The sequence below is a fragment of the Manacus vitellinus genome, unplaced genomic scaffold (assembly GCF_001715985.3).
Source record: "Manacus vitellinus isolate BGI_N305 unplaced genomic scaffold, ASM171598v3 scaffold_1_pilon, whole genome shotgun sequence".
Classification (NCBI taxonomy): Eukaryota; Metazoa; Chordata; class Aves; order Passeriformes; family Pipridae; genus Manacus; species Manacus vitellinus.
In genome coordinates, this window is record NW_021939396.1 from 17,220,048 (window position 1) to 17,245,901 (window position 25,854).

Genomic DNA, 25,854 nt, shown 5'->3' on the forward strand with positions numbered 1-25,854 from the left:
AACTCAGAAATAGAGATGACCCAAAAAACAGCAAAGTGTTTTGTGAGAAAGTTTATAACATGCTGAGTACTCCTTTCAACTGGGCTTTTAAATTAAATAAGTAACTGTTCTTAAAATTTCAAGCTTGAAAAAAGGAGTTGATTCATACATCTTTTCCAGAATCATGTTTTTTTGGGTGGAGTATGTTGTCAAATAATAATATATTACTTTTTTCTTAGTTTTCTTCTAAACATCTGAATTATTTTTTTCAGGGAGATAAAAGAAATCCCATTTCTTTAGAAAGGAACATTCTCTCCCTTTTATTACAGTGTCCTGGGTTTAGACTATCTCGAACTGTGACTCAAGCTTATAAAGCATTCACCTCCAAGTTTTTTGGGAGAGATAGTTATCTGGAATAGGTTGGTGGTGTTTTACAGATCAGTTCCTATTAGTCTCTCATAGCATTGATGAGTGTGAACTTTCTGACAGTTATTGCCAAAAGTCAGAGGTTTCATCAAAGCCAGCAAAGTTTCATTGCTTGGTTGGTTTAAACAAGAAGCAAATCTTTCTGTTTTGTAATCATTAGTTCCATGAAGTAATGGGATCTCAGAACTTGAAGTGAATGTAAAATAGGAGCCAGCATATAACTCACTTCATTGTGCAATTTTAGGACCACTCTAATTCAGTGAAGGTTGTCCTAGAAGAAATTATTCAAAAAAAAAAAAAGAGAGGAATACTTTCCACAACCGATTGTAGGTATAAAACAGGGGTTTAAATAGTGTTGCTGGAGTTGGAGTTATAACTGCCTGCATCAGTGTGTGCACTTTGCAAAGCTGGGAGCAACATATTTCAAAACAACCACTTAAAATGATTATTCTTTTTTAGACAGTTGTCCAAGTCAGCATCTCTGTATCATCTTTCAGGGCTATTAAAGAAGGGTGTGGATCAATTGATAGGGGTGTATTTTATTTTTCTCTGTGAACCAAAATTTCATCTAGTTGTACGATTAACTGTGTAAACTCTCTAGAACTGGTAGAGACTTCATGTCAGCTCACTAGCAATTAAATTGATTTATTTACCTTTTGTACTTACACTAATTTTTCTAATGGTCTTTTTCTAAGACAAAAACAAGAGTACAGGGGAAAACTTTCTTAGTGAGAACAATGTGATGGGCAAACTTTTGTCTTCTCCCTCAATCAAAAATGACTGATTTTGTAAAGACACTTTTTCAGGGAGTGAAATACTGATACTGTCAGTGTGGCCATGCTTCAACTGCCAAAGAAAAAGTACAAATGCCCTGAAATCTGTAAGAGTATTCATTCGCTGTGGACACTTTAAGAAAGCTCAGATAGTTCCTTCAACAGAACTCTTTGAACTGTGAAAGTTACCATGTATCACTTGCAGGAATTGTTATAAAAAGGCTTTACCTTATCACTTCCTAAAACAATTAAGAGGATAAAGTAGTAATGAAGACATTAATGGTAGTTCCCTGTATTGCGTTCTGGTGCAATTTTTGTCACCAGTTTCGTAATTTCTTAAGCTCAGCTGCTGGAACCACCGCATAATAACATTCTTAATGTTTTAGCTGTTTTCCTAGTCTTTGTAGCTGTAGGCATTAGTTGGAAAACATGGTCACTTTGAATGTTTCAACACCATAGATTGAATGAAAAGCACTGGAATTTAATTATTGCATTAAAATCTAGTGGTTTTAAATTTTACTTGCAGCTGGCTCATGATTTTTGTCTCAACGTGGTTGTCAAACCTTTAGCTGACATGCGACTCCGAAGAGAACATATTTAAAGGTTCTGGTTTAGAGTTTTCAGTGTTTGCTAAAACACTCTGCCTCATTTGACATATAATTTGCGAAGAAGGAAATGTCTTGTAGGACTACAGATTTGGTTTTCGTGGTATTTATGTAAAACTTAGTCAGCAGCAAAAAAAATCGAGTGTTAATAGTGAAGACACACTTCAATGCAATGACCTAGCATACAAATTTGAGAATATTAGAAATTCATATTCTCTATTAGGTTCTGAAAAATGAGCTAATGCAATGCATTGTGACCAAGCAAAATAATAGCTGGTAATTTACTTCCTTGGTTTCTGTCAGCAGTTTTGTTTTTCTTGAATAGGTATAATTGTGTGTCCAAAAAGAGATTGCACTAAACCCGGTTTTGATATAGTCAGACTTTCCAAATCCTGTATTAAGGACAGCAATTTCCTGCTACAGATAAAAATACTTCAGTTTTCAGTTATATTTGCATTTGACTGGTAAAAAGTAGCTTTCTTTTAAAACTGTGTTACTTGTGGTCTTCAAAGCTGAGTTGATTGAAGCTATCCTATTTCATTAGCGTTCGTGCTAATATGGTACTCAGCTGAGCCAAAGTTAAAAGTAAAAAAGCTCATTTAAAGAGCCACTGAAGGCTGGTGATGTCCCCATGATACCACAGCTATGAGATTTTGAAAGCAAGCACTTTCTGATTGTTTAACAGCCCCGAGCTGTCGCAAGGCGGAAGTGTGGGAGGTTTCAAGTCTAACCCATTCTACAGAAAATGAAGTGATATTAGTTACTGCCATTAGCCATATGACTCAGTAGTAACTCAGAGAAACATTATTTACGCTTGGCAGAAGTTAATGCTAAACAAGCTCCATAGTCTCATTTTTGCTAGCAAACATATTTTCCCATTAAAAAGGAGCTAAAATGTACTTATGGTGATCTTACACTTTTGAAGATAAGTGCAAGAGATACTTTGTCTAGTTTGGAAGTTTTGGTGTGTTTTTCTGCCAAATTTATAAAAATAATGATAATAATAATCAGGTCTAGATCTTCCTTGCTTGAGGCTTCATACAGTGTTTATTACAGTCTAGCTTTATTTTGATGGAAAAATACCAGGAACTTGAGTATCTAATTGTGTATATAATGTTAAAATTTAGAAACGTTTTTGTCTGAGTTGCTGTGGTTCAACAGCCAATGTTTGTTATTCTGCTTTGATTTTTATATCTCTCAACACATTTGGAAACAGATTTTGTGTGTGCTTAATTTTTTCTGATTAAGTCTGATATCTCTTATGTTTTTTGTTTATACCTAAAGCTTACTGTGGTATCCCCGAAAGTGTTGAAGAGATTGGGGCAATAGTTGTCTGTTTGTATATGATATAAACACTAACATATACACATACATGCATAGAACGACATGTTTGTATGCTTCCAAGCTTGCTGGTATTTCCTAAATCCATAAGATACTTGCAGCTAGAATAATTTTTATCTTTCGCTATTGGTGCTTCTCTTAATACACAGCTGCTGTTGTTCAGGCTTTCAAAAAATTGTTCCATAACATTTTTGTTATTATCATGCCCTGCGGAGTGCTGAGCACTTTTGAACATTGGCTACTGAAGAGTATTCTTTCAGAAGGATGAGTGTGTTCTAAGAGAATCCTCCAGCTTTTTTCCAAATGCCTTACTGACTTCTGACTTTAAAACTGACTGTTTTAAATCCCTCAGAGGTTTGTCAAATGTCTGTTATAGTCTTTTCTGCCCAAGGTAATGGTATTGTAGAATGTGCCTGAGAATTTTGAAGTATTGTATTTCTCCACACTAAAATTCAAGATTGTAAAATGCTAGATTACAAATAGTCCCATTAAATTAAATTCTCTTGTTTTTCTCAGAAGCAGTGTCCTAATTTATGGAATACTTCTGACTATGTTGCAGTTACACATATCAGCCCAAACAGGACAAATAATCTAGAGGTCATCTACTGAACACTCAATAAGGAGCTCTCCCTGAGTTTGGTTTAGAAATGGAGTTTGAAACAGTTTGGCAATAAAAATGTTTTTGTAGTATTCTTGGAATTGCCTGGTATCAGTGAAAATATACTCAATTTATTTTCAAGTATTTAAGACCTTAATTTTACAAGAGCAAAACCAAGGGATGGAATAGTTAAAGGAGGAGTGAGGGATAGAGATTTTTTTTATTGCAGTACCTGTGAATTACATGTTAGTTTTGAATAATGATAGCACAGTATGTCTCTGAATACAGCCTGGCCACACCCTTAGTATCCTAACCATGACCTTAAGAATATTTAGCTTTTTATATCATTGCAAAAACTCTTCACCATGATTCAATTTATCTTACCATTAAAAAGGGATGTAAAATCTCTCCTTAAAATCATGCCATGAGAACAAACTTTCTTTCAGGCTTTGAGAGCTTCCAGTACTGGCTAAAAGTAGAAATTGCAGAAGCATATGAAAATATTCAGATCGTGGTTAACGGATTGTGTTTTGTTTTGTATGATTATATTGTTATTGTACTCTGTATAATTGTGATACTTGATATACAGCTATTTTTCTAAATGTCGAGATGTGGCTACTAAATAACCCTAAAACTCCATTTCTTGGTTACTACAATAAATGATTTTCAATGGAATAATGCAGTTTGGAGAGGAAACATAGCTGTTGCTCACAGTGTGCATTTTTGTTGGGACATTTCTCCTTCTGGGGTGTTTTTTTTTTCTTTTACTTAGCTCTCTAACATAGCCGCAAAAAATTTGATATGTTTTCTTAAGTCGCTTGAGGAAAAAAAAATAAGAATCAATAGTATTTCATAATATTCTGTTCAAATCTTATGCATAATTTGTCAGTCCTGTATTGAGACAAGATCTGATATTCTTGTTTTATGGAGCAGCTCTTCACTCAGGATGCTTGTACAAAGACAGATCCACTCTTATACAGGTGCTTGCATAGTGCATATTGAAAATCACAACTCCAGGTATACATCAAACTGTGGTAGCTTCACCAAAAACTCAATTTTTGAAGTTGCTGGGCTTAGCAGACATGCATAATGCTACATGTTTTCTACCCTTCATAAAATAATTAAAATATTTCGTTTTAAAAGCATTATGTTAAATAATTGATTACTTCATTTGGTGGATCATTACAAAAAGCATCACTTAACATAAATTTGCCAAAATGTCAGTGTGTCATTCCTTCTGCCTTTGGTTATGCCGGAAGACTACCAGACTTGTAACACTTCTCAAAACTATTTCTGGACATCTCTAGTTCCCCTTCCTTCTGTTTTTCACACAGTTCTCCCTGTTCAGCTGTATTCCTCCCCACTTCCCTGGTTTCCTTCTGCTCCCTATGCTTGTATTTTATTTTTCTTTAATAAACAGGTTTCCACTCTGTATGTCTCTTCTATTTACTCATTAATGCTTCAATTCACTATTCCAATTTTGAAAGCTGTCTTTTAATCTGTGTAAAATAAATTAATTATTATAATTTATCTAGACTGATATGAGAGAGCTGTAATGGTTCAGCCTGGAGAGGAGAAGGCTCAGGGGTATCTTTTTAATATGTGTAAATACCTGAAGGGAGAGTGGAAAGAGGACAGAGCCAGGCTCTTTTCAGTGGTGCCCAGTGACAGGATGGCAATGGGCACAAATTAAAACACGGGAGATTCCCTCTAAACATCAGAAAACACTTTCTGGCTGTGAGAGTGACCAAGCACTGGCACAGGTTTGCTCAAAGAGGCTGTGGAGTCTCCTGCTTTGGAGATTTTAAAAAGCCACCTGGACACAGTCAGAGGCAAATGGCTCTGCGTGGTCCTGCTTGAGCAGGAGGGTTTAGACCAGATGATCTCCAGAGAGAGATTCATAACCTCTCTTTTTAAGCTCAAAGGCCCTTCCAACTTTGACCATTCTCTAATATGTATAGTTTGATTTCAAAATACAATTTGAAGTGGTAGTAAATATAATGAATTGCTATATTATCTGTCATAAAGAGCAAGAATGTTGCCAGAGATAAAAAGTTTATGCGTTTTTTATTAATTATATGCTTCTTGATTATAAATAGAAAGAGAAGTAATGCAACATGTGCTTTGGTGCTCTGTAATTTAGAGCACCTGACCTTTTAGTACAGATGTGGACATTTATTTACCAGGGAAGGGCAATTTTTATGACTAGATGACTGAAGAGAAGCTGTACATCTCACTAGAATATTGAGGACGATTGTAGAGAAAAATCTGAAACCTATGGAGCTCTATGGAAAAAAAAAATTAGTGAGAACTTACCTAAGATATAGTAATGCCAGCAAAATACCTGCAGTTTATTTGATATAGTAATATAGTTCTTTGCTATACTGTGTATGCTCTTACAACTGAGACAATAGCACCATTTTTGTCTTTTTTTACTATCCTAAAATACTTTCTCTGTTTTACAGTCACTCTGTCAATGTCTGTCTCTCTGCTACAATAATAATTAAAATCAATATAATAAGTGACTACAACCTAAAAAGATTCCATCTCCCTTGAAATAGAGAAGCCTGAAATCCCTTAGCCACTTGGACTTTGATTTCTTAGTCATCCTGCATCTTGATCTTGTCAAAATAACATTTACAACTGCAGCTTGCAGTTTTGATGGTTGAGACAAAGGGCACTGTGCTTAAAATTCTCTTTTATAATGCTTATTAAACCCACCAACTTCTTCTGTGTATAGTTTCTTATGCAAAAAGCACATGATTTGGCTGCATTGTATTCCACTCCACATCTGCAACAAACTCTTACCATTTGCATTAGCACAATAGTTGGCTGAATAAACTTGCCTCAACACAGAATATTAACAGATGCCTTTCTCTTTTCTGACCCTGTTTAATCACAGTGAAAATAATTTTCTGTTTCCTTTCCCAAAGATGATAGATGTCTTACTTCAGTGTGTTGTCTGATGTAATCAGCTTATAAGAGAGGGACTCTTAACCAGTGATTTTATCAGAAATTAACATCTCCACATGCTTTCATGTTTTGTAACTACTATCCTGGCCTAATCTTTCCAAATGATGATACTTGTAAGCCATACACAAAAATATACAATCATTTTCTATAGTCGTAAACCTTGGATAACCAAAATGCAGGCACTGTGTGCCTGGTTTGTAAGGAATTTAAATTAGAGGTGGAGTGATGCACATATTTTTGGATGATATACTGTGGAGATACAAGTTTTTCAGTGGAAGCATCTTGGTGGCTACATGATGCTGTAGGCATTGCAAAAGAAGTGGATTCATGTCTTATCGTGTCAGGAATGGACCTGATGTTCAGGACATAAGATGATATATACCCTGATTTTAGCATGAAAGCACTGTACCTCCACTCTTTTCTTTTACTCTCTATTATTCTCATCTCATACAGCAGTTTATATTTTCTGGTCTCTCATGTCTCAGGCAGTACATGTGAGACTCGCAGGTTCAATGCATGTGTTGTGCTTTTTCCCTTGATGAGCCTAAACTTCAGGCATTTTCAGTGTCATACAAAGTCTGCTGTCCCTTGTGTGCAAAAGAAGTTGGTCCTGATTTATTATCAGTTGAAAAATTAGGAGCCAAAATGTCATAATTGCATGGTCCTAACTAGATTTGCAGCATGAAGTGGCAAAGAAGTTACTGAGTGGCAGAAGGTCAGGCTGAGGCTTTCACTTAAAAGGATTGTACCAGGACATGCAAAAACCTGTTTCCAACTCCTTCTACAGTAAGTGCCTCCATATGGCAATGGACATGCCAGGCATCATGTGTGGTGGAGGAGTTTCTTGTGAAAGGGAGGATATATTTTTGTCCTACTTTTATACTGTTACTGACATGTTAGTTTTGGGCTACTGTTACAGTCGTGGTTTCGGTGGATCCTTGGTTGACCTAGAGCAGCCACTTTCATGTTTTTGTATTCTGATGCCACCAGCTGACTATTGCAGCCCTTAACATTATGCACATAGGCTTTTAAGGATTTGTGAAATTTGAGGATCAGTGCATTGTTCAAGACTTATGGCCAGCATGGAACGAACAAAATTCTACTAGCGATAGTAACTTATATCTGATCTGTTGTTTGAAAGCTCAGTTATGTTCCCAAGCAGTAATTCTTGCATGTAAGAAGAGAATAAATCAGTTCTTCAAAGATGACCAAAATTTCATTGCCAGATGAAATTTCAGAACAGAATCATTTATCAAAACAGTGTTTTTGAGAAATGATGAGATCAGGCCAGTTACGTTCTTCATTATGTAAATTATGGATTGACATTAATCCCATCTATTATAATTTTAAAAAAAGAAAAAAACCTCAAGCTTCCCACTTGGTAACATACTGTATTGTTCAGTGTTAGTTTTAGCTTCTGTTCTTGGCCTATTCATAGATCTGCAGTCCATTACAGTGGCGCCTGTTAGAGCAAATACTGTGAAAGTTTTGCCAGTTTTTCTATGATAAACCATGTTTTCCAGGAATTCATACTTAATCATAAAAAATCCCTCTCATTTGAGACTTGGCGTGGAAAGCCTAGATTCAGAAAGATTTCACTTGTATGTTTATCCAGATATGAAAAAAATAAATGAGTCATCTAATATAGATATTTCAAAATAATGTATTGTTTAAAGATCAGAGAATTGTATTTGTTGGAAACAAATAATATTATGATCACTTAATCTTAATAGACACGTTTCCTGACAGTGAATAATTGCAATGTTGCTCTTACCTTACAGATCACTCTTAAATGTTTCTGTGTGTTTTGTCTGTTGGGTAGGTCTATAGTTTAAAATGGTCAAATTGTTTTCCATATTCTAGAAATATTCAAATGTCTGAGGTATTTTACTTTGAAAATCTGTGTATCAATGAAAATTTAACTGTATAAACAACTCTGTAACTGATGGTATGATGTTGATATTACACCCTAATGTGCATTTTAAAACTTATTTTTTCTTGATGGCATGCTTATATTACTGGTGGGAGGATTTTTCTGTTTAGTTAATTACATGTAAATAAAATTAATGCATGTTGCAGACATTCATCATGGAAATAGGAGTCGATTGGCTTTGTTACTCTTAACTAGTTCTGCTAGAGACAAGCTGTAACACTGGCACTTTCTAACCAATAATCCATATACCTATACAGGTTTAAATTGCCTGCAATAGGCAAACCAGGGAGAAATGCTTCTTCTGTAGTACAAACCTTTCTTTTCAACTGTATATTAGTGCTTTATGTTTCCTGTTGAAATCAGGTTTGAGGAAAGAACTATTATCTAAAATTTACACAGAAATGAACAACAGAAATCACATGTTCAAAGCCTGTGTATGTGGAAATAAGTTTAAAGAAGAACAACTAGATAGTGTTGGGGAGTGAGTAATTATTCAGCTACACAGAAGGAAACTGGAAGATATTATACGTAACTGGAAGGAAAATAAATTCAGACAGGATTTTGAAAGGATTCTCCTGAAGTCAGTAAATGAGAAGAAAATGCTTCCAGTCTGAGTTAGAGAGAAGGAAACTGGCTATAATAGTGGTTTAATTGTCTCAGTAGAGAAAATAAACAGTTGAAAGGATACTTGTAACTAATTTGGTAAGTATGTCACACGCTAAATGATCCAGTTGTCACCCATTATTAATCTTATAGAAGAGTTTAAGTCAACATATGGAATAGATTGTGATTGAAGGTGCTGGCCAAGAAATGAGTATTTGCTAACATGATGAAATAATTAGCATTCAGTAGAGATCGACTCTACCTCAATGTGAGAAGCTGATAATCACTTAACTGAACTTGGTCCGAATAATTAGTTCCTTCCAGTGCTCAAAATGGTATCAGCCAGTCCAAGTAGATAGTCAAAGTCATACATTTGTGTTAATTTTCTTCCAAGTAGCTGGTATAGTACTGTGTTTCAGATTTAGGATGCAAATAATGTTGATAACACACTGATGTGTTGGTTGTTGCTAAGCGGTGCTTACACTGTGGCAAGGACTTCTCAGCTTTTCATGCTGCTCTGCCAGCAAGGAGTCTGGGGAGCACAAGAAGCCAAGAAGGGGCACAGCTGGGACTGCTGGCCCCACCTGAACAAGGGGGTATTGCAGACAGTATGGCATCATGCTGAACAACAAAACTGGGAGGAATTGGCCGGGGACTGGCAGCTGCTTCTCAAGGACTGGTTGGACAATTGCATTGTGCATCACTTGTTTAATATATTCTTTTTTTTTATTATTGCTATTGTCATATTAAAATTTATCACAACCCATGAATTTTACCTTTTTTCCAATTCTCTCCCCCATCCCATCGAAGAGGAGTAAGTGAGTGGCTGTGCAGTGTTTAGCTGCCTGTTAAGTTAAACCACAACTTGCATGTCTGTTTTTAGGTCCATGTATTCCAGTCCAGGGGTTTATCACACATGTGTCTAAATCAGAACTGCAAAAACTGTTCAGCTTGAAAAGCAGCTGTAAATTTGAAGTTAGTGAAGTCTAAAGGGTTTAAGTAAATATTTCATCATCTCTTGATTTGCAAAGAATGTACAAACAGGAGGGTACCATTCTTGTGGGAGACACGTTAATTGGCACAAGAAACATGACAGAAAACTTGCTAGTGTTTTAGGGCAATGTTCAAACCTGTTCTCTGACTGTTTATTTTCATTGAAACATAAAATGGTTTGGATTGAGAGGGACCTTAATGATCATCTAGTTCCAACCCCTCTGTTGTGGGCAGGGATGCCACCCACTAGAGCAGGTTGCTCATTTTATTCCTAAGATGTAGCCCTTGCAGCTGGCCACCAGTTTAGCAAGGGTTGTGGTTTGTGCTGCTAGTGTACTCCAGAGTGGGCTCTCTATGACTGACAGCCTCAATATTTACTGGCAGAAGTACCTCTGAGGCACAAGGAATTATTATCGTCTGGCATTTCTAAGCAAAAAAAAAAAAAAGGTCTTGAACAATTTCAGTCTTTTGGCTAACACTGTCACAAAGTAATGAAGGCAAGATCTCACATACATTAGAAGCTCACCCGAAGTAGCCATAAGAATGTGATGATGAGGAGCAGGAATAGCACATGTATTTATATTTTTCATATGGTTAATTAAACCCATAGAATCATTCTGTACATACTAAGGTTTTATTGGTATTAGAATAAAGAATTTCTTTTTTTTTTTTTAAATGAAACTGATAATTACTTCTCTCTGTGCTTCTAATCAATGGTCTTTGATGTACATCTGTTTTTTAAGTACATCTGTACTGTAACTTCCAGTCAGGAAAAGCCTTTTATGGCAAGTAGCCTTTAAGCTACATACTGTGGTTATGTCACATATTCTTTTCCCTTTTCTTCTTAAGAAAGTATCCACACATTTTTCTTCAACTTTCAGTTGAATTTTCAGTGGATATATACTTTAAAACATTTCTTGCAGGAAAAACTTTAGTTTTTGATTTAATTTTGACAGGTTGGTTGGTGGAGGTTATAGTGCTGTCTTTATTGCAGATGTATTCAGAATAAGAAGAGAACCTACTTTGTCCACTCTACATGTATTATTAGACACCATGTTATATTGCCTCTCATATCATGTGATCCAAGTGTGTGTCCAACTGCTGTGTATATGAAAGGGAAGACAGCCTGCTGTGATGCTGAGAGCATTTACAGTGCTGGGCTGCCATAACAGAGATGCTTCAGATCATTCATTGATTCCCCTACCAAATCGATCTCTCTTACCTCTGGGAGGGGGAAGAAAAGCATTTTTTGTTGTTGTGTTCTTCAGGTCAGTGCTAAATACAAGAAATACATGGTTTAAAATAAAATGTGTTTAAACACTGATGCACTCAGGCCTGAAATGCATAGTTACTATTTAGCGTATTTAACCATCTGAAATAGCTTATGTGGATAAATTTATTGTCACAGGCTTATTTCAGTTTAGTGAGATAATTTTCAGATAAGCCTTTGTTGAGTTCTGCATGGCTGTTGTATGTGAAGCCAGCACTGCCCAGCTGTAGGTGCTCCTGCAGCTGTGCTGGAGGAAGGAACATGTGTGTGCTCATCATCCAGCCTGCACAGCTGGCCGGGTGGCCTCCAGCAGCACGGGAGGCAGCTGAGCCTTCCTGCAGGCACGACACTGTGCTTCCTTGGATTGACAATTGTTAGTACAGCCTCTTCTGCCTGCAAAGCTGAGACTGGTAGTTGCTGGGTGGTGGGCACTGAGGAACAACTTGGGCAAAAATGTCCCCAGCAGCTCCAGCTGGATTCAGAAAAATGGCATTTGCTATAGTTGTGGTAATACTGGTTTCATTCTGAAAATTCACTGTAGTTAGGTTTCTAATGGCTCTTCCTAGACATACGTGTCTATTGTGAAGGTAAATAACAGGTCTGGGCTCTATGGCACCCCCTGAGAGATCCCATTTTGCTTATTGCAGCTTCTGATATAAAAGTTGTTAGAGGCACATGGTTAAGTCCAGCACTTGTTGTTTTGTGGGGTTTTTTTGTTTGTTTGTTTTTGTCATGTCATGCATATAAGTTTAACCTAACAGAATTACTTTCAAAGTAAAATTTCTTTGTGTGACTAAGACTGTACATTCATACATGGAAAGCTTTTGCGAAGCCCATTCCTTTGGGATTAATATTTGCAACTGTAGAAGTGAAGCTAACAGAAGCATCACAGACATCATGCCCAGGTCTGCCTATCACATTTAAATGTGTTCAGACTTGGGACTTCTATAGACCTGTAGAGTTTTGTTTGTCTTTACCACAAAATAAAATTAAAACATGTTCTGAGTGGACGTCTAGGAAAAAGTGGTGATGACCTTAAGATATTTCTGTAAGCATTGCTGTTTGTTTCAGTCAATTATATAAACATCTTTTAGAAGAAGAAATTATCTGAGAATAATGGTAAACAATACTGTAGCGTAGACCCAAAGAAAAGTCCGTGTTGCTTTGTAAAGCAAACACAATGGATTTTCATCAAGTTAAATGTAAAATTATTCTGGAAGATCAAAGAGTTATAGAACTAGGACTGTATACCTGCAGCATGAGGAATGGCATCTAAAAAGCAGTGTTTCTGAAAGAAATCACGTGAGTCCACTACAATATATAGAGAAAAATTTCAAATGCAATTCTTTTCTGTATAACTTTGATAATAATGAAAAAGCACAACAAATCAATTTCAAAACTCTGACATCCAGGCTGAGACCCACATTTTCTAGAAGATACTGGAAAACTGAACAGATAGTTCAGTTGGAAACTGTGCAGGTACAAGTCAAAAAAATTTTGTACGAGGACTACAAAATAAGCATTAAAGTGTACAAAGTCTGCTATATGTTTAACTTCTCAGAAAGATGGTGAACAAATATTTATCTACAGGACAGGAAAAGTCTGATGTAGGATAGAAAGGAATAATGAGAAATAATAGCTGCATAATAAAATTTAAATTGGGAATTGGACAGAAATTTCTGGTGGTGGAATGATTAACTCTTGGAACAATTACCAAAGGAATTGGTGGACCCTCCATCTCCTCTTGTCTTCAGATTTAGATTGAACACATTTCTCCAACAAATCAGTAGCCTCAATAATGTATGACACTAATACTTGATTTCTCATGTTTATGTAAGAGATCTCACTAAGACAAGTAAGATAGAGGTTCTCTTGACTCCCATTCTCATTTGCAATCACTGCATCCTCTTAAGTTTTAAGCAATAAAGCAAGTTTTCAATTGTATTAAGACAAAGTGTAGGCATTCTAAAAGAGATATACATTATTTAATTTTCCTAGCTAGGTATTTATTATTTAATTTATGGACTTTGAAAAGTTATGCAGGTATGAGTTTCTAGGTCCTCATAGGCAGTCTTGGGAAAATACTTCTTGGTTAACCAGCAAGAAAGCTGCTGTAATACATTTAGGGATAAACCCATATTACTTGGAACATCTTTTAAATCGTGACTGGCCACAGATCAAAGACAGTGACTGTCTCTACAGTAGTTCACTAAACTTGCTGGAGTGTTACCTGGCACTGCATTGAGTGGCACAGGTTGGTCCATATCCATATTACTTGGCTCAGGGCTCCCAAGCCAGGGACATGCCTGTGGGAGCAGCTCTGGCCTGTACTGCCTCTGGGAAGGACAGGGACTGCCCCAGGTCAAAACATGACAGGCAATTGAGATACAGTGTCTGGAGGTGTTCTCTAACACTATTTAATTTGGGTAATGCAGGTGTAGCATTACTCTGGAGAAGTCTGTGGCCATAGTGTGTGGAATGTATAGGTAAAGGGAAGTCCTAAAAGCTTATTTTAGATCATTGGTCTGATCAGGTGTCTGAGGAGTAGGGATAAGTGTACACCGTCTACACCAATGTAGTACAGATAAACAGAGACTAACCTGACCAAATTTAGGTAGGCAGTGTGAATATGCTCTTTTTCAGGGCCCTGTCAAGTCTAAACCAAATGAGTATCAGTGAGCAGTGCAGGTACAGCAGTTAGTCTGGTACACTATAGGAGCAGAATGAGGTAATAATTTTACATAATATTAGAAATAATACATTCTTATTAATTTTCAATTGTTATTCTGTAGGAGTCTTCCTGCTGGATCATACTTTAGTTTGTTGTCAGGTGTTTAATTTAGCCTATTTTCTTTCTGAACTTAAATAGGATTTACTGTGCAATACTTGAACTCAAGCCGAAGTGATAATAAAAATGTTTTTTGAGCTGTTTCATTAAAAAAAAAGGGAAAAGAAAATAAAAGAAAAAGATCCTGGAACAAATTTATTCCTCAGTTCTTGACTAGAATCCCTAAAGGCAATTAAAAAAGGACTAACCCTTCACAACCAAATAGTATTGCACAAAAGCAAAAACAACTCTAAAAAGAATTAACTTCTCAGATTCATCTCTCTCTGTAAGAAATCCTTAATTGAACAAAATGCAATTTCCAGAATGAAATTAAACCCTGGGGGTGCCATAAATAAGTGTTGCTTCAGTAGAATTCATTTTTTTTCTCAATATGATGAGATAAAAATAAAATTAATTGAATTGACTAGGAAAAAGGAAGAAAAATAATCTGTTTTAAAATACTGGGTAGAAGGAGCTTTAAGTCAGATTAGTGTCCAGTCAAACCTAGAGAATTTCAAGCCAATTAGTTCTTAGCTATAACTGTTGTCTGTAGAGTTAAAATATATTTACATATGTATGTGTATCTTGAGAGTGTAGAAATATTCTTTTATTACTTTGAAATTTGCTTTATATTGCTCTGTGAAAGGAAGGAAAATAAAAAAAACCCCAAACCTTTTATTGGAAACATTTTGCTTGGCTTTGCTTGTGAAGTATCTGATCTGACATGACGTTGGCTAAGATAAGGGTAGTGAATACCCTGCATGCAACTGATATTCATGTAGTTTGGATTCTGAGCTAAATTTACATTAGACAAACATTTTGACTGCAGCGGAGACTTATCTGTTTTCACACAACTGTGACTGAAATGACAAAGGGACCCAAAATTTAAGCATCTATACTATTCAGTATTCAGGTCTCCTATGAAAGTTTCCATCTCCCCTTAAGTTTGCTAGTTTTTCTCTTCGCCTCGTGTGCTTTCTCTTGCTTTCTTCTCTGAGCACGTGTGTGTGAATTTTTATGACTTCACTTTCTATATTCGTTAGTGAATATGTGTACTTCTACAAACAAAAAATAATACTCTCTGAAATTATGGAAGTTAATACCTCACTGCCATCTACTGTCTACACTGGAAAACTGCACTGTGGAAATGCACTGCATTTCAGTTATGTAAGGTGACACTTCTCCCAGTGAATTTGCCCTAAAGTTGAGGAAAAATGCACTGAACTTTCAGTAGGCTGTGACATGTTAATTCCATTCTTTGTGTAGGAATCAGTATTTCTTAAACAGATGAGAATGTCTCATGACACTCAATATTGTCCAGAAGGAAAGAACATCAGATTTTGGTATTGCTTAGTTAGTTTGTATTCAGGCCAGATAAAAAACCAGATGTGTACTTTGGGAGAAAAAGAATAGCTCACTTTGCTTATTCTTGTCCTAAATAGTAATACCTTTAATTTCTTCATGCATGTGTCAAAACAAAAAAAGCTAGCAAGATTAAGATACAGGAACTTGAGATATTTTGATGTTTCTTTTATTGAAAGAATTGGTCTTTAGATCTTTTAAATTAGCGTTCATCTCAGTAGCTGATGGCTGGTGTAGGAAAATGCCAAGTGTATGTAATATTAATTGTTGGCTGTGATTTACCCGAAGTTGTGAAATTATTAAGTTGAAAATCAACTATCAGGATTCTGAATGTCAGGAACTGAATAAAGCATCACTCAGGTTAGCTTTTCACTTCGAGTGCTTTTGTAATGGTTTGTGTAGAAAAACAAGGTTTACTCGACAGAAATTTCTCTGATTTAATCAGGCAAGTTGACATCAAATAGACAAGAATGTACACAAAACATCAAACTGTGTGTTTGCATAAGAGAATTCTTTTTCTTAGATTATTATTAGTTTCAGTAGGCTGGGAATACACATTTATAGCATTAGCTATCAGTACTGCACCAAAAAGTTTAAAAGGAGACCAGACAGTTTACAAACTCAAGCACTTCAGAGTTGAAGAAATGTCGTCATTTGTTTCTTATCTGTATCTGTTGTGGTGAAGTCTGTAATTATGGTATGGGTTTTTTTTCCTATTTTTATTCAGTAATTGTTCTAAGACCTTATTTTCTCAACATTACTTAACTCTTACAAATGAAGAGAGAATAATGAAATAATTCATGACTTTCTGTGGTGTCCATTGTTACCAGGTTTCATGCTTCGCAAATGTTAATTAATCTACCTTTACAAATTCTGGTCTTTGTGAATTTGAAATGGTGTTGTGGGCAGCTGATGTACTCTGTGTGATCATACCATCCCTTCTGGTGTCTTCAGAAGCAAATATGTGTTTGCAGGATTTTTTCAAATGACATCAGAAGTTCACCCAGGAAGATGAGAAACTGCTTTCTGTCCCATCTCCTTGACCTTCTTACTTCTTTTCCAGTGTCCCCAACCAAGACCAACTGTCTTTCACTCCCTATCTGAAAAGGTGTTTTACTTTGGTTGATTTCCTCTAAATCACATTCCTCCACACTGAGCACAGCCAATTTCAGCCTAAATGTTATGGTATTAAAAAAACCCACAACTCCAAACTAGGTTATGAAAACTGTCATGAATTTGGTAGCAGATGACATTGGTAGAGATGCCCGTGATGTGCATTTTACAAAGTTATTAAAACTCTTCGTGTCCTCTTCCTGTAGGCTACTTGTCAGTGTTGGTTTGTAAATCATGCTTTAGGAAAAGGATGCCTTTGTAAAAGTGAGGAATTTTTTTTTTCCATTGACTGTGTGTTTATAGGATTTCTTAACAATTTATGCATTTCTCTGGAAGTTTCAGTGTCCAGAATTTTTAACTGACTGAAAACCCTGGGAAATAAATTACCTCTAGGGAATAATTTCTGGACTGAATTCTTTGTTTGCTCGGTTGCTGGATTTTCTCAGTCAGCGTTTATGTGTAGTTTGCTGTGTGGTGCAAATGGGAAATAAATGGCAAGGCATCTGTGGGTCTGTGCCTGACAGACATCCTGCTAGAGAGGGCTCCTCCAGAAGCTTACATGAGGAGTGGCTGAGGGAGCTGGGATTGTGTAGGCTGGAGAAAAGGAGGCTCTGGGGAGACCTTATCGCTCTCTACAACTACTTAAAAGGAGTTTATAGCAGGGTGGGGGTCAACCTTTTCTCACAGACGACTAGTGACAGGATGACAGGATGTAGCCTCAAGCTGTGCCAGGAGAGGTTCAGGTTGGACATCAGAAAGAATTTCTTTAACAAAAGGGTTGTTAAGCATTGGAACAGGCTGCCCAGGGAAGTGGTAGAGTCACCATCCCTGGAAGTGTTCAAAAAATGACTGGATGTGGCATTTGGTGCCATGGTCTAGTTGACAAGGTGGTGATTGGTCAAAGGTTGGACTCAATCTTAGAGGTCTTTTCCAACCTAAGTGATTCTGTGATTCTGTGATTCTCTGACATGGTTTAGTGGTAAACATGGTGGTGGTGCTAGGTTGATGGTTGGACTTGATGATCTTAGAGGTATTTTATTTTCTAACTTTAATAATTCTGTGATCTGCCATCTTTCTCTTGAGTTATCTCTTTAACTGGTTAATCATTGAGTATTTCTATCATCTTTCCACTGCTGTCATTAGTTCCCTGATGTTGCCATTCTTCAGTGATATGACTTAATAATAATTTTTCTAGCTTCCCATATGGATGAAATGCTACCATATATGAGGTCTGTGGTAGAGCAATAGCTGTAGGAGCATGATGTACAGGTGTTTAGCTCCTAAAACAATTCATGAAAGGGAAGAAAAGATTAAAAAGTGTATTTAGCAGGGTCTGATGTTGTCCCAAGACTCCATTGTGCCTTAACTTCTACCAGTGAAAGCTCTGCATCTGAAAATCCAGAGAAGGGAAGCAGGCGGACACCTCTAAATCCCATTGTTCAGTAATCATCAATAGAAGAGAAAAATGTTTTAAATAAAGAAGGGAGTATTAAACATTCTGATAGCTCCAATATAGTGATTTGTATGTGAGACTGCTGAAAATGTTGGGGGGTATTACACTGTGAAATAAAACTGCAGATAGTTGTTTTGCTTTGGGTTTTTTCCCCCTTTTCACTGAATGTTTTAAATTTGCTGCCCCCGTGTGGCTGTATACTGTGTTTTCTCTGCTGAAACGCACAGTGAGTTTGTTAGAAGCACCGTTCGTACGGCGGTGCTTATACAGCAAGTCAAGGACAATTCAGATACTGAACTGAAACTGGCTGGCTGAGTCAAGGATCTCAAACAATGTGGCTGGGAGTCCCTGTGAATCCATTTGCTTCATTTTAATTCTGGAGAATTAGGAGTGCCCTGGATGTTAGGAATCTGCTGCCCAAACCCTGTCCAGAGAAAGCTGCCTTTGCAGCTGTCAGATGATAAGTCTCCTTCTGAACCAGGTAGTGTGTATCCCAAATTGACCAGGTGGATCCTGAAGGAGTATGCAGTATTTCTAAGCGAGATAAATATAGGCATATAGTAACCGAAACAGTGCTCAGATATTCTGGCCTTTGTATGAATTATTTGTATTTGCTCTCCTTACTCCTAACACCAGTCATTAAACAAATAAAAACTGCAGTCATAAAATTAAAATTGAAGATGAGGCCTTATCTGGAGACCTGCCCCTTGGAAAGGAGAAACAAGGTGCATGGCTCTCTGCCAGATGACAAGCAGGCAAGCATCATTCCACTAGGAAGGATGAAATGTCACTTAGAGTGGTGCTGGCTTTGGATCCCAGGCAGCTGCACTGGACTGTTTGCTCTCTTGGGTACTGCTGCTGATCAGGAGGGGTTTATAGGCTGGCTGAATCAGACTTTATATCTCAGATATTCGTAGAACCATAGAATGGTTTGGGTTGGAAGGGACCTTAAAGAGCATCTAGTTCCACCCCCTCCACCAAGGGCAGGGCCACCTTCCACTAGACTGGGTTGCTCAAAGCCCCATCCAGCCTGGCCTGGAACACTTCCAGGGATGGGGCATCCACAGCTTCTCTGAGCAACCTGCTCCAGTGCTTTCCCACCCTCACAGTAAAGAATCTCTCCCTAGTATCTAATCTAAACCGACACTCTTTCAGTTTAAAGTCATTTCCTCTTGCCCCATCACCATAGACCCTTGTAAAAAATTCCTCTCCAACTCTCTTGTATTGTTACTTCCTGTTCTATACAATAACATTATAGCCTGTTGTTGGTAGTGATAAAACCCCTCCAAAGAGGCAGTCCTTTTATTCTCCCTCCTCATTTGCTTCAGTCAGGAACTACCTTCTGTGTGCAACAGCAGGTTCTAGACTTATCTACTGCTGCTAAAAAAATCCACTCCTTTTCAGCTGCCCAACAAAGCCAAGCATGGCAGAGCCCTGCTGCTTCCTATGGAGAGAAGGACTTGGGGTCAGGGCTCTTGCTTTAAGGAGCAGTGAGCATGGCAAGGTGTGGGGAAGGTTGTGCAAAGCTCAGATGAGGTTGTCCAACACCTAACTCATGACACCGAGCTGCCACCTGGCCTGGGGGATTGTCTCCACCATCAGCTGTCCTCTCCCCACTGCCCTCCAGTCAGGGAACTGGGAGAGTTTGGGTCCTGGATCCTCTAAGAGGATCTACATTACGTATCATAAGCATCGTGTCCCTCTAAAGAGATATGTAGTAAGATATGAAAAGATACTGCTGTTCACTGTGCTTCTGCTGATAAAATAACCACTGTAATTGAAATGTGCATTTAATAAAAATTCTCATGCTTGGGGACTTCAGCAGCATACTTTGAACTCTCTAGTCTTTGTAGTCACTTTTTTCTTGCTAATCTCTTATCTCTGTTGCATTCTACTAACAGTATGGGAACTGATGGTTAGCAAGAAATACCTTTTATATTCTATTTTCTGGTTTAAATGACATTTGGAATTTGGGACTCAGCATCACCAAGTCGTCTGGATTTTATCCTGTGTGGTTTAATATTGCCCTGAAAATGTTGAAACTTATTCTGTACAACAGGGCACTTTGAGATACAATGAGCGAACAAAGCGCTCCTCATAGGAGAACAAATTACAAACTATCAGTGGCTCAGGGATGCTGCCTCTACTTAGGTTGCTACTCCATGGCATGTGTAAAAGAAGGTAATTTGCCTTTGGTGTGCCTTGGGACAAAAGCAGGTACAGGGAAGATTGCTGCAGAGCAGCAGAAACATTGTAATGTGCTTGTTGCACAATGACATGTCAAATCACTGAAATCTACTCCAGTTCATTTCTATTTTAAGGATATCATATGGGGAGTGGGCTGGCAATTTGACTTGATGTTTGTGTTGCAGGATCTACTTTCTAAGGCTTAGACAGAGATTACCAGCTGTGTTGTGAGTCATTTTATCCTTGTATCTCAAAGTGTTTTAGAGGAAAAATAATAGGGTCTTTCACTGCCTTAAACTTACTTACAGTAAGCAATTAATCTCTAGAGGATGTCATAGAGAAACTAGATGAGACACTGACTTAAGTTTATATTTCTTTTACTAATCGGTCTGTATAATGGAAAACCTCAGAAAGTAAGATCACTGAGCAAACTGGGTAGCAAAACTCCAATAAAGCTCTGATTTATTCTTCTGGTCTTGTGAGAATCGATTGACCAGCAGAATTGGACACTCTTTTCCATTTCCCCTCATCTTCTGCTTCCTTAATAAGTATTTTGAACATGTGGGTTAAAAAATTTAGAATATTGAAAGTGCAAGTTAGTGTTGAACTATACATTCATCCAAGGTTTGATGCCTTACAATGTACCAGCTAGTGGAATTCCGTTAAAAGTATAAATATATATATATATATATATATATATATGAAAACTTCTATAGTTCCAATTGTCTTATTGTAATGCCACTTTGTGTCAAGTGTTCCTTGCCTCTGACCTCATTAGGTGTGCCTCGTCACTAGACAGAGTGTTACTAAAGAGTTTTAACTTAAAAGCTGCTTTGATTAATGCTTGGTCGGACTAAGGATTTATTGTGTAGGATTAACTAGATTTAAAAATGGCAAAATGCCATAGTAACCTTAATGCCAGACTTTAATGAGAAGCAGAAGTAAACTCCAAGGACCTTTATGATTTTTAATATGGACTAAACTCCTATGCTTATTACCTTAATGTCCTGTCCTATTTTATATACAAGTGTTCCAGTAATTCCTATAGAATAGTAGCCTAGTCAGTGTATTATGTATATATACATATATAGCTGAAGTATATAAGCCTATATTTTCAATGAATCATAAATTTTGATGATTTTAGAATGAGATTTATTCAGTGTTATTATGAAATAGAGAAAAACTCTTGTAACTGGTTTGAGTCTTTTAAATTAAGAAATAATATGAAAATAAGACAAAGCTGGATTGGTAAACGTTTGTTCCGTTTAGCAGTGTACTGACAATATAGATGAAAAATGTATTTTCATATTTTTATGTAACCTGCTAATTGAATTTCCTTTTACTGTCTTGTTAAATTCATTTGGTGCTCCTGAAAGTTTACAAAGTTGTCACTTCTAGAGTTTAATAACCTTATTTTTTTACCATTGATCACATATTTTAGTATATGATACTGCCAAGAAAACCCAGACCATTCTCACACCTGACAGCATTTGGCCGTCTCCTTAAATCCTACTAGACTTGATAGGATTTAAGCATATACTTAAAAGGTAATGCATTGCCCAATGAGGGCCTTTGTATCTGACATTTTTTCAGTCCATGATATCTTTGCTGAGATAACCAAAGGGCACTGATTTATTATTAGAGCTGAAGAGGAAAAGCTTTCCCATTCAAGAAGCTTGAGAATTTTTTTCCTGAATTGATCCTGATTTCCTGAATTTGGTTATTTTTCAGTGACTTTCCAATAGTAAGAAGTATGAAGTGTAATTTTTGTTTCTGCACAGTAATATACTGTGAGAATTAGACACAGTGTACTAATAAGCAGTAACAACAGTTCTTCACAGAGGTGGTAATGTTTCTGCCAAAGCATGTCGGATGGCATCCAACCAAATACTTGGGCTGTAATGCCTAATTTCTCATTGAAATCACAGATATATTGGACATGACTTAAATAGGATTACTCACTCAAGCAAATTTACGCAAGGGTCTAAGGCATATATCCAGTTTCCAGTGAGTTAGGAGTCTACATACTCATTTGGCTCTGAGCCTTAGGCACTTGCATAACGTTGCTTGTGCGACCTGCCCTGCCAAAAACGAAACCTGCATCAACATGGTTACTCATACCAGCAAAATTGTGCCTGTGGACAAGTGATGACAGTCAGGGATCCTTTTTTATCACACTGAAAACTTGTGTTTTCACTGAGATTGAAGCTCATTAACTAGCATTACCTTTGCAATCCCTATTGGTAATTTCTGTACAAATGAGTTGCTTTTGTTGTTGGGTTTTTTTTCTAATTTCTGTATTCCTTACTCGACTCATTGTTATGATTTGCTTTTTTTTTTCTCAGGGAGAAGGCCAGCAAAAACAAAGGACAAAAAAAAGAAGAAAAAGAACTTGATGGAAAGGGCTCAGAAGCAACACAGCATCTTTTTAGCGACAGATAAAACAAGCCAGTAAAGACTTGATTTTCTTTAATATATTTTTTTTTTGCAAAGTGCACAAAAGCTGCTATATGCTCCTGCCCATGGATGCACTACAGTTCAGCTGCTTCGACAGTATTGGTGGCAAATAACTTGTGAAAATAAAGCCCACAAGCTTGTTTGTTTTATTTATATATTTTTTTATTTTATTTTTTTCCTTTCATTTTTGACCTGAAGACTTCAAGGTCAGGAGCACACTGAGTTGAATCAGTGGAAGTGGTCCTGAAGTGCATCAGAGATATAACGTTCTGAGTGCTTGGTCAACATGTTGACCAGGAAAGAAATCTACGTAGCACCATTAGGCGGACTTGTGCATATTTAAATAAATAAAAAAAGGAAGTCTTGGAGGTGTAGGTACTGTTGCATTTATGGCCTTTGTTTCCTATATTTGTACATTTCAAGAGTAAATGAATATGACTTACCTACTTAGTGTTAATGTACATTGTTCTCAGCACCTGCTACATCAAAACAGTTGTATAATAAAACTGCTTTAAGACAACATGCCACAGGATTCACTGCTTAGACTTACAGAAGCACAGCAAGACTCTATGTGTACATACTACTCTGTCTACATATAAATGAACATATTTACTGTACATCTATGCATCTTTCTGTATAATACTTTATACATGTTTAAAAGTATGTCCTGTTGGTTCTAGTAGTATACTTTAATCCAGTAAATGTTTACTTTTTACTATGTTTTAAGTATCTTCTCATATTCCTCAAGAGTTACAAACTGGATTTTTTTTCTCATTTGCAAAGGACACTCATTTACAAAACTACCTTACACTGACCCTCACCATGGAGTGTCAGCTCTGAAGTATACTTGCCAGACTAGTCCACAAATCTTTCATGCTATTCTGTACTCCTATCTCAGCCCTCATGTATTTTGTCTCAGAAGAAGAAGTGTAATGTTTTTAAGATGAGGCACAATGACGATAGATATTTTGAGTGTCAGGACAGAAATTATATGTAAAGTTCTTGGTATCTAAGATTATATGTGCAGTTTGTTGTTTTTTTTCAAATATAATACAGTGTTTTATTTCAGTTAGTCCTGATGCAGTCAAATACAGAAAATAAATACCTGAATAGGGGAGAAACAAAAGAAAAAGTTACTTGAGGTCAAATTTAATCTGCAGCTGGTGTTTGCTTTGGGTTTTTGGGGGGGATGGAGAGTGGAGACAGTTTTCTGTGCAGGATGTTAAAATGACTCAGGATGTGTAATTTGGTAATCTAGCATTATTGGACTATCATTCAAGGAGATTTTTGGATACCTGCTGGGAAAAGCTCACACTAAAATGGCTGTCGTTTAAGATGTCTGAGAATAATTAGAGAAATTATTTCAGTTCTAGGACTAAAACTTGTATATGACCTACACAAAAAATGAAAAAGCAAAACAGACCCCAGACCTTCACAAATCTCATTTTGACATATACTTTAGAAAAATCCCACAAATACCAGTTTTTGTTTTATGGGCTATATACTTTTCAAATAAACTAAGGAAATAAAGCATCTGTAAGCACAAATGTATCAGTATTTAGCTATGACAAGTGTTGCTACCGAAATGTGCAGTAGTTAGACATATGAATGTTCCATAAACTGCTTGTGGACTTCCACTTAACTGTGAGATTTTCACTATATGTTCATATTTACCTAGAACACAATAATGTTATGGACAGTAAGATTGTTCTGATCCTGGGCTGCTATTTTGGACATAAAATGTTCACTTCAAAAAAAAAAAAAATTAAAAGACAATAGGAACTGTAGCTGCCTGTTTGCTTATTGGTTATCAAATTTGGCTCTAAGTGCAGTGAATGCCCTCATACAAGCCTTTCAATAGATGTTACAAATATTGTATTAGGCATGTCATGGAAAGAATGCTACAAAATACAATAAAATGATGTCACAAGCTTCTGAGTAAAATATTTATGGTCCTTTTTAATTCAAATAGTGTATTCCTTTGGAATTGTATACACATAGAAGAATTGGAGAAAGTGTGTGGATGCAGATTTTCTCCAACTGGGGTAAAAAAAATATGAGGGTTTTCCAAACAACTATTTTGTTGGTACTTAGGTTTGAAAAGACACCTAGTGTTAGATGTACGTTGATTTCTGCTGTCCCAGTCACCTTCACATTCAGAGTTTCCTTGAGAGTGTAGACACAAGAAAGTCATCCCTAAGTAGCAGATGCCCTTGTGTCTAGTTCCTTTGTTGTCCTAGACATCCTGCCTTTGCATGGTGGACCCTATCGATGTATTCGTAGCACTGGGGTTTTTGTAGGATCATACTTCTGAGGTTAGAACGGACTGTCCCTTGGACATTAGGAGAAGGGTTTTCACTGAAGAGGGTGTTTGGTCACAGGCTCCTCAGGGAAGTGGTCATGGCATGAAGCCTGTCAGAGTTCAAGCAGTGTCTGAACAATGCTCTTAGTAATGTGGTTTAGTTTTAGGTAGTCCTGTGAGGAGCAGGGAGTTGGACTCAATGATCCTTATGTGTCTTTTCCATCTTGAGGTACTCTGTGGTTCAATGAATCTATGACCTTGAGAGATCATCTAGTCCATATCTCTGCTTGAAACAGTGCTAACCTTGAAGTTATCTTCAAACAGATACTGTTTCTTGATAAAGAAGATCAGGTTTAAAGCTGGATAACATTAAAACAGCCTGTGCCCACTCTGCCTCTTATTTTCTTTAAATTTTATCAGAAGCAGGCTTGTAAAGATCTTAGTTCTTTTCTGGTAAGTGACTGTGTAGGCACAGATGTCACCTTTTTCCCCTTTCAGAGCTGTTACTGCTTTATGAATCTGTTTCTCTCAAACAGCAGAGGGATTCACAGCAGTGGAACTTCTGCATTCACAAGGCTTTTATGCCCCTAGTCTAATGCTTAGCTATTGGAAGTCTATTTAAAACTACAAAAGATTCAAATCAGTAGGATAAAGGACTT

The 25,854-nt window shown here is 36.9% G+C and overlaps 1 protein-coding gene across 2 annotated transcripts in view; it reads left to right on the forward strand.

Moving 5' to 3' along the window:
- The window catches only part of RSPO2 (R-spondin 2), a 53,268-nt gene extending 28,604 nt beyond the window's left edge, over nucleotides 1-24,664 (forward strand). For both annotated transcript variants that reach the window (XM_029959363.1, XM_018075934.1), the window contains one exon: nucleotides 22,782-24,664. In XM_029959363.1, coding sequence (XP_029815223.1) covers nucleotides 22,782-22,891 — 110 coding nt within the window. In that variant the 3' untranslated portion in view covers nucleotides 22,892-24,664. The remainder of the gene's footprint in view (nucleotides 1-22,781) is intronic.
- The last annotated feature ends 1,190 nt before the right edge of the window (nucleotides 24,665-25,854 follow it).